At 51.0% G+C, this 9507-nt stretch overlaps 1 protein-coding gene across 1 annotated transcript; it reads left to right on the forward strand.

Annotated features, from left to right (window-relative positions):
- Positions 1-1357: 1357 nt before the first annotated feature.
- ctsz (cathepsin Z) lies at positions 1358-9372 on the forward strand. Its single transcript, XM_088607447.1, has 6 exons — positions 1358-1704; positions 5271-5434; positions 5750-5929; positions 6586-6736; positions 7426-7591; positions 8333-9372. The coding sequence occupies exons 1-6, from the start codon at positions 1586-1588 to the stop codon at positions 8456-8458; spliced, it is 906 nt and encodes a 301-aa protein (XP_088463573.1). The 5' UTR covers positions 1358-1585; the 3' UTR covers positions 8459-9372.
- Positions 9373-9507: the final 135 nt, after the last annotated feature.

A 9507-nucleotide genomic window follows, 5' to 3' on the forward strand; every position in this document is an offset into this window, starting at 1 on the left:
TTTAGATCTTTTGGGATCTTTTAATCCCAAAAGATCCCATTTTACATGTAGGAGGAAACCCACTTCATCTACCCTTAAAGTGCAGCCCGGTATTTTATGTCTGTGCACAAAAGGGGGCTTTATTCTGCTTTCTCGGTACAAGTTTAAATATTTCGTCTACATGTAACTTTGTTTTTAAAATTGTATTTACATTGCTGTGTTCTCGGCTGAGAATTGTTCTGTGATGAGAAAGAAAGCCCTTAAAAACGAAGGGGACAGATTCGAAATTTAAAATTGATCTTGTTTTTGAAAATTGTGTCTGAAAAACATTAAACAGAAACGACGCAAAAGCATTGATGTTTTAGCAGCAGAAACCTTTATTGAGGGGAACTGTCAGCAAAAATAATGTGAATATACCTTTTATTTCCCCATCAATAATACCCGTGTCAATAATTAATCACCCATGTTGTTTAGAAGCAATTTTTAAGTAAAAAAACAAACTTCCATGGTAAAAGGAATTTCAACAAAAAATAACTTGCATTCAGTCTTTACCCCTTGCTTTCAACTGCATGTGTGTAATTATTCAAACCCTTCTTTTTCTCACACTGGCTTGGACTTTTGGGGAAGAGATTTGCTGTAGGGGCATGTTTCTGTTTTGAGGGCTTAGAAAAAAGCTAAGCCAGTATTAGAAATCAACGTTGGGGTTCGGTATTGTCATATTACCTGACCAGGCATCTCCCAGTACTCTTGGACCTTTGATACACCTTTTAAAACTGCACCAAAAGGTTGTAACTGTAATCTTGCAGTTGTCGGTCGAACCCCAATATCTCGGTAGGAGTGGTGTTGAGGCCCCCAGTGACTCAGCTTTTACACAATGACTCGGCGGCTTTTGCAATACCGCTGCAAAAACCGCCCTGGTAAAGACGTCTCTGCTGTTTGGCGGCCCTGAATGTAGTCACACTGATGTGTTTCCGTAAGTGACTCCGGCGGTCCTGGTCACTAATTGGAGTTTAGGGCAAAGGCTCCGGGTGATTCTCTGTCCCATGACGGAGCTACAGACGTTCATCCATTTTCTCGCCCCGTTCTTCCCCATCAAGGCGCGGGCGAGCCGGAGTCTATCCCGGCAAGCAGCGGGTGCAAAGCAGGCTACACCTTGGACGGGACGCCAGTCTATCTTAGGGCACACACAGACACAACCAGGGCCAATTTCCCCAGAAGCCAGTTAACCTTCCCAGTATGTTTTTAGACGGGGGGTGGTGTTGAATTTTTACAGACGCTGGACTTTATCGCGTTTATCGTGTTGCGTGACCGGTATCGCCCTGTTGCACAACCCCTTCATTCTCTCTTTCTGGTTTTCCGAAACCCTCACTTCCTCGTTGCCGTGCAAGTCTTGTGACTCTGTTCATCGCAGCCTGCTCGTTGGTGGTTGTTTTTTTTTTTTGTGCTTTTGTGCCGTAATTGTAAATACAGACAGCACCACCCCCTCCAGCCCCCAGCTGCGCGGCCGCGCTGTGTTACCCCACGGGACTCGCTCTTCCGCGTCGCCGGGATATATAAACCGCTGCCGGGTCTGACGAGCAGTTATCTGACGGAGCTTCGCCTCGCCATGGCCGGCCAGCTGTTCCTCGCCCTGTGCCTGTGCCCCGCCGTGCTCGCCGGGCTCCACTTCAACGAGAAACAGCCGTGCTACCGGCCCATGTCCAGGGGAGACCTCCCCGGAGTCCAGTGAGTGTCCGCTTTCTCTCTCAGCCTTTCCTCTGCCTTTGTCGCAGGCCGGCGTGCGCCCCTGCTACTAATGTAGCAAAACAAAGAGCTGGAGTTATTATTATTATTAACAATTAACGGGGCGAATCCCTGCACGCCTTCCCTGTGCGTCATTATTCTGCTGCTTTTGATCATTTTATTTTTTTCCCCCCGAATAAATATATCAATCGATTACCGCAGGAACAGTTTTTCTCCTTCCTTTTGATCGTAACATCTCCATTTACAGTTAAATCCCCCGCTATCGCCGACACCCGTCGCTGGCCGGTTCGTTTTTTTTGTGTGAAAGATTTCGTCACCCGAGGTTTGCAGTTCGTGATCTTTCTGTTGGTTTGAAAGTTACGTTTTCCCTGCGATTTAAAATGGGGAAACAAACGGGAGTATGTTCGCTCACTCGGGCGCTTGAGTTTTCCACCGAGCTAGAAAGAGCAATCACGGTTTATTCTTTTTGTCGGAAAAAATCCCTCCATTGCTTTTGTGCTTTGAAACACTTTCGTTTCAACTTTTCTCGTTGTTTATACGAGTAAAGCACCAGAGTGTTAGTTTTAGGAGACGGTAGCTGCCCCGTCTGCCCCAAAGGTTTTGTAAATTCCCCCTTTTTAACTTGCGATGCGTGTGAAGTGTGTAGTTTTTTTTTCCACTTGTTGGGGGAATTCCTCGACATCAGACTTGATCAGCCAATGATAGCTCTGGTCTTTACTACGGCACCTTTTGTCATTTTTGTGTTGATTGTATGAAACGTCAGCATTTTTTTTATATCATGTGATTTATTCAACGAACTATTCTTTAATAGTGTTTGAACCTGCTTTGACACTTCGGCAATATTCATCTAGTCTTGCCAAGGAGGTGGCTTCGAATAGAGATAGAGATCGTGTGACTTTTTGTTTTAGTCGAGGCTTGTTCACCTCCTCATTATAATATTTTAAACTTCAAGATAGTGGGGGTGTAGGAGACTGAGGGTTTGGACTTCCGGTTCTTGTCACGGAGTCGTGCATCACATGTTTCTCATGACTTCCACGGGTCTTATGACTTTATTTTTAGTCTTTGGAACCTGCAGGCGTGGAACCACTCGGACCTGCTGGTAAATGATTCACCCCCCGAATTAACCGTGCGTGTGTCTGAGGTTCGAGTTGGTGTCTTGCCCCGAGAAGGAGTGGGCTCGGATGGCAGAAGCCACACGTTCCCCAAGACCTGGGCCGGAGCGGCCGGGGTCAGTGGAGCTGGACAGTTACCAGGGGATCGCGAGGCCTCCTGGCCTTCGTCAGACCTGGAGAAAGGCAGGCGCCGCTGGGGCTCGGAGAAACGGGAGCGGTGTGGCGCCGCCGGGCCGAGAGGCGGTCAGGTCCGGAGGTAGTTCTCCGCCTAGCGATCGCTCCTGGTGCAGCTGGGAAGCCACTGAGGCTGCCGTTATAAAAACAGAAGGTCTCTCCGTGTTCCCCCCCTCCGGAGAGAGACTGCGTACTTGCGCACAGACAAGCACGTTCACCTGCTCACCCTTGTTCAAACAGAGGGCGGGAATGACTGTTAGTGGGACCAGTAGGGGGCGCTCACCCTGCGGTCTGCGTGGGTCCTAGTGCCCCAGGATAGTGTTGGGAACACTATACTGTGGAAAAGGTGCCGTCCTTCATATGGGATGTAAAAATCTCGGGACGTTTCTAGAAAGGAGTATGGGTGTGATCCCCTGTGTCCGGGCCGAATTTACCCCTTGCCTCTACCAGTCATGGTCTCCTAATGATCTATGAACTGGCTTCATCCCTCTGCTCTCCTTCCCACTGAGAGCTGGTGTGTGGGGAGCGGATTGGCACAGTGTGGCTGCCATTGCTTCATGCAAGTAGGGCTGCACACTGGTGGTGGTCGTGGGATTTGAGTGGAGTGTCCAGAAAAGCGCTATATAAGGAATGATTATTTTATCCAGCACTGCCCTGCCCTTCCAGTAACTCCAGTCCTGTGTACAGACAGTCTTGTCCATAGCATGCCTATGTATTGCAGGAGAACCTGCTGCTTTTAAGTTTGGGTTTCTTCAGTGGCGTGTGTTCTTCTCTGGTTTTGCTTCCCACTTCTAAGCGACCACATCGCTAAGAATGACGCCACCTGGTCATGAGTTTCTGTTCCTCTCTGCGCGTGTCTTTCTCTCTCCCTCGCTGGCTGTTTGGCAGTGCTCCCTTTCTTTGTCGTCAGTCCAGGTTGATGATCATTGACCAGGACTGGGCGCTAGGAGGACAAAGGCAGAATATGACTTTTAAAAAACAGCTCAGCCAGGATTCTGCAACCTGAAAGGTCAGTGTAGCCCAGAACTGCAGACTCGCCTTGAAACCAGGTGCAGAGGACAAGGCAATGCAGTGTTATCACACACGCACGAGCAGCGCCAACTGAAGGATCCCGAAAGACAAGTTTCAGTCCATAATCGGGATCAGGCGGTGATCCTCGGAGCACACGGGAAAGCACAGTTTCTGCCTGGTATTTCAGCAAAACCTGAGCGATCAGTTAATGAATAAGCATATCGCTGCTCGTACAGTGTGGGTTTGTCCAAAGGCATGTTATTTAGGGGCTGCTGCATGGCAGTGATGGAACACCGTGAGAAACACTTGGGGAAGAAAAGTGATCTATAAATACAAGGACGTCTTATGAAATTAGTTTTTTTGTTTTTGTGGGTGTTATCGGAGTCGGAGTCTGCGTTGTTCAGTGTTCTACAGCAGCAGCGCTGTGTGCGCTCCTGAGCAGCAGGGTGTTGTGCCTGGCAGCTGCGGGGCTGCAGAGCCCTTGAAAACCGACTCCAGAAGAAGCCGTTTGAAGGCCTCCAGCTTGTCTGGCGAGGAAGTGCTGTTTTTCCACTTTCTCTTCTCTTTTTGTTTCTGTGTGAACGGCGTCTGTTGGGACTGGCAGGGCCATGTCAGATTTGCATTTAGACAAATCCGTGGAGGAAGGTGAAGAGAACATTGAATAAAGCAGAAGGGTTGAGCCCGAGGCATGCTGCTAGCCGAACGTGACCGGGATTCCCCCCTGGCTGAGGCATGTGATTGGACGAGGCTAAGGGACGGGTGAGATGGGCCAATCGGAGCTCTCTCAGCTGGCTTGCTGGTGAGGTCCAACCTGCTCTTCCAGCCAGAACTGACCCTCTTGTCCGTGGCTGCGGAGATTGGCATTCGTCAGCTGCTGGCTGGCTCGATGGGTGAGCGGGCGGGAGGGTGGAGACTGTCTGCACCCCCACAGTCTCACGCTAAGGGTGCGAGATCTTAAGACACAGCTGGTCTTAATGTGTCGCATTCCATCTTATATCGGGGGAAAAAGGGGATGGAATTCCTATCTACCTTCATACATTTGTCAACTTGTGTATCATGTGGGCTATATTGGTTCCTGGGCCCTCAGAAAGCATGGTTTCTGGTTTGTTTGCGGTGTGGTATTTTCTTTGATGCAGGATTTACTAATGATCACTTCGTTCCTTTTGTTTCTTGTGCCAACCAGCCTGGCCAGCAGCGCCAGTGCAGGGGTGCAGCGCGTTGACTCTGTGGGTTCGATCTGTGCCCGTTCAGGTCCGGCCCCCGGCCCCACCAGTACCTGAGCTTGTCCGACCTGCCCAAGGCCTGGGACTGGCGCAACGTCAATGGCACCAACTACGTCAGCACCACCCGCAACCAGCACATCCCCCAGTACTGCGGCTCGTGCTGGGCCCACGGCAGCACCAGCGCCCTGGCAGGTACCGGTGCCCCCCGCGGCCACGCTCCAGTGCGTTCTGAAAATAATCGGAGCAGAGACCTCGCACGGGTAGAGCTTTGCGAGAGAAATCAGGAGGCCAATGTGCCGGTGGGCTCAGTGTGTGAAGTATCCTACAGTCAGGGCTCCTACAGCCTTATATGACTTGATAATGACCCTCAAAGACAAGTGCACACATTCATTTAATTGAGTGACAAATCTCAGTCTTTAACACATGACATGGGAGCAGGACTGGGGCTGGAGATGGTGCCCTGCTGTGTGATCGCTGACAGGGGGGGCTGATTCGTGTCCCCGCCAGATCGCATCAACATCAAGAGGAAGGGCGCCTGGCCGTCGGCTTACCTCTCCGTGCAGAACGTGATCGACTGTGGCAACGCGGGGTCCTGCGAGGGCGGCGATCACTCGGGGGTGTGGCAGTACGCACACACCCACGGGATCCCCGACGAGACCTGCAACAACTACCAGGCCAAAGACCAGGGTGAGCGAGGGGTACTGTCACGCCGAGATCAGTGTCCCGCAGTGGCACAGTGGTCAACATGGCTGCCTCGCAGTGGTAGGGGCCTGAGTTTAGTTCTGAACCTGACACACTGGGTATGGAGTTTGTGTGTGTTTGTGTGGCTTCTCTCCAGGTGCTCTGGTTTCCTCCCACAGTCCAAAGGCCAGCAGGAATGTCGGTTGGCTTCTGGGAAAACTGGCCCCTGGTGTGTGTCTGTGTGTCTGTGTGTCTGTGTGTCTGTGTGTCTGTCCAGTGCTGGACTGGCGCCTTGTCCTCGTTGCTGGCCAGGACAGTCTCCGGCTGCCCCACGACCCCGAGTCGGAAGAGTGGTAAGAAAATGGATGGTGGACCAAAGCCGATCCAGGGCCCTGTATGACCCTGCCTTCATGTGCTAATACACATCAGCCCCTGGGGAAAAGGCACACAAACACAGTGGGGACGCACACCTACCTGTACGCCCCGTCGGGTTCAGAATTAAACACTGCGCTGCGAGGCAGAAACTTGAACCCATTTGCTTGCTTCCATGTAAACCTTTGCGCAAGAGTTTCCATGGGCTTGTCGCGACGCGCAGAAGGGTGGGAATTCCCCAGTATCGCGCGTGGGCTCACCTGGCGCTGCCCGCGGCCTCTGTGTTGCAGACTGCAAGCCGTTTAACCAGTGCGGGACCTGCACCACCTTCGGCGTGTGCAACGTCATCAAGAACTACACGGTGTGGAAGGTGGGCGACTACGGGCCCGTCAGCGGCCGAGAGAAGATGATGGCCGAGATCTACGCCCGGGGGCCTATCAGGTACGGGGAGAGGCAGGATGCAGCCGGATCACTTTCCATATGTAACCACTTCGGCGTCTTCAATTAGCTGCTTTTTTTCTTTTCAATCCTGGATGGGCTGCCACAGGGAAGGGCCATCTCAAATACCCATGGTGGCTTCTGCTTTTCAAGCCACATCTAATCCTAATTACTAAAGTGAACTAATTTATACAAGCCACTCTATTTTTGGAGTCCTGACTGGTGGCTAAGGGGGATAAGCACCCATTCAGCCTCCAAGGACTAAAGTTGCCCAGTTCTGGATCTGAGGTGGCAGTCAGTCCCTGTGAAAGAACACTGTACTTCCTGCTTTCGGTCTAGCCCAGCTAGCGGGCTGCTCAAAGCTGCTGGGTGTGTTGACCCATCTCGGACCTGCAGGGCTGAAGTCCAGCCAGGCCCTTGGGTCGCTTTCAAAAGCACCAGCACCAGAAGAACTGGAAGGTCCAGTACGGGAGTGGATCCCTTGAGGAGGGGATCCCCAGCGCTAGTCCCGGAGGGTCTTATGTATCCGTTTTCAGTCCTGCTGGACTAATAGTTTAACAGCTCCACCCTCAGAGGGACCTGCAGACACACTGGCCCTCCAGAGCCAGGCCTGGCGATCCCACTGTACTGTGAGGCATGTGGAGCAGCGGCCCTCCTGAGCTGGTGTTGACTCGGTGCCTCTGTCCCCCCAGCTGCGGGATCATGGCCACGGCGAAGTTGGACGCCTACACGGGGGGGCTGTACTCCGAGTACAACCCTCAGCCCTACATCAACCACATCGTGTCGGTGGCCGGCTGGGGGCTGGACGAGAACGGGGCGGAGTTCTGGATCGTTCGGAACTCCTGGGGAGAGCCCTGGGTGAGTCGCACCGCGGCACGCAGCACGGATTCTGGATCCTGCCAGATCATGGCCTAGCCTACACGCTGCCTTCCAGTCCCAAAGGCAAGACATGCAGGAGAAAAGGGGGTTGATGTTTGCGATACCTGATGCATTTCTCCAACGCCGGTTTCTTCACCTACAGAGCACGCCGTGTCTCTTACACAAGAGTGCGAGCCGTGGTCTTAAAAGCAGGTTCCTCAGGGTCTACGTTTTCACCACCGCGTTGTAAAGAAGCGAACGCCGACATGTAAATTAGGTACAGCGTCCTAAACGTCGCATCCCAAAAACTGATGTAGCTCAAGGGTTACGCTCAGGGTTTCGCAAGGAATTTGGGAATTAAAAAAAAATACATGCCTTTGAAAAGACCTGCACCAACATAAAAACACTTGGGACTCCTCGCCCGGGGAGATCGGCGGTGGGGAAAGGCACTGGTAAGCAACACCTGACCGTTAACGGACATGAACAAGTAAAAGTTTTATTCCAGGCCGAACAGAGAAGGAAAAACCCAAAGAAGTCTCCGCAGCCGAAACGGTGCGTTTCCTTTCTTCTCTTTCCCACGGCGCATAAACCTGTGACTTGTGCCCTTGCAGCCTGCACGTGCTGACGCAGCGCCCCACTCGCGCTGCTAGTGAACACAGATGCTGTGGTCAGCGGCGAGGGCGCCAGAGAAAAGGGGAGAGTGGGGCTGGCAAGTTGAGCCGGGTGTGTTTGTGCCAACAGGGCGAGATGGGCTGGCTGAGGATCGTCACCAGCGCCTACAAGGGAGGCTCGGGCAGCCAGTACAACCTGGCGGTGGAGGAGGACTGCTACTACGGCGACCCTATCCTGCCCAAGCACTACAGATAGAGGGCCAGGTGCTCTTTGCAGGTATGTTGGGAAATGCTTCCTTTCCAGAACACGCATCCTTTATAGTGGCCATAACACTACCTGAACAGTCTCCGGTGGGAGGAGAGGAAGGGCAGTGTCTTCCAGACTCGCAGGTCACACAGCAGCATTCGTCCTGACTTGGGTGTTTAAAACTACATTAAAGTGCAAATGAACACGCTGCAAAATGATTGCTTTTAAAGCCACTATACACTTTTTTTTTAAAGATTCTGACACACTTCCTAGCATACACTCTGCCAAAGATCAATCATGGATGCATTTTTCTGAAGAGGGCATTTTCTGACAAACTGACAAGCATTGCAGTAATCATAAAGCCACAGTACAAAGAATCAGTTTAAGAAGAAGAGTTAAGCCTGGTTTTACTCTTGTTTTAATTTGATTTTAAGTTTTGCTATGCAGTTATCAAAAGGAATATTTTATCGTGTTTACAGAACCAATGCCTTTTCTATTTTTTTAGAAGAACAAATGTCTTAACTTTGAATGGCACTGATTTTGTTGTGTAAGGGGAAATGTACTAATGCACTTTCTTTTGTTTCTGGGAACAAGCTCTCTGCATGGGTATGACTATTCAGGACTATTTGGTGATACTGACATTCAACAGCAGAGGAAAAACATTTGTTTTTAAATGTGGATGCAATTAAACCTAAGCCTTACATTTTAGAAGCATAGAATTTAATCTCAGGTGCCTTGAACCTGCCCTGGCTGTGGAGAGGAGTCCTTCAGAACAAATGTCATAGCTGACCTCTGGGATGCAGCAGAGGTTAGGCAACTGTTCGATCTAGATCATGTGCCTTGTTTTACAACTGCATAAGGAAAACTATGGGAAGAAAATCACTGCTGTTATTTTGACTGCAATAAAACATGAGTGAAAGTCACAGCTGTGTCTGAAGTCATGATTTGATGAGTGTACAGTTGTGCTCTTTGCAAGTGGGAATCCACACAAGACAGGGGAAGAGATGGAGGTATCATCTGAAGGAGTGTGGGATCAGTACCCTTAACCTACTTCTGAC

The sequence above is a fragment of the Lepisosteus platostomus genome, chromosome 15 (assembly GCF_059453375.1).
Source record: "Lepisosteus platostomus isolate fLepPlt1 chromosome 15, fLepPlt1.hap1, whole genome shotgun sequence".
NCBI lineage: Eukaryota > Metazoa > Chordata > Actinopteri > Semionotiformes > Lepisosteidae > Lepisosteus > Lepisosteus platostomus.

Bases quoted from the DNA above. Each gene is read 5' to 3' on its own strand.
- ctsz (XM_088607447.1), top strand. From the start codon at position 1,586: ATGGCCGGCCAGCTGTTCCTCGCCCTGTGCCTGTGCCCCGCCGTGCTC. The intron at 1,705-5,270 runs GTGAGTGTCCGC...GTGCCCGTTCAG, and splicing joins GGAGACCTCCCCGGAGTCCA to GTCCGGCCCCCGGCCCCACC. The intron at 5,435-5,749 runs GTACCGGTGCCC...TGTCCCCGCCAG, and splicing joins CAGCACCAGCGCCCTGGCAG to ATCGCATCAACATCAAGAGG.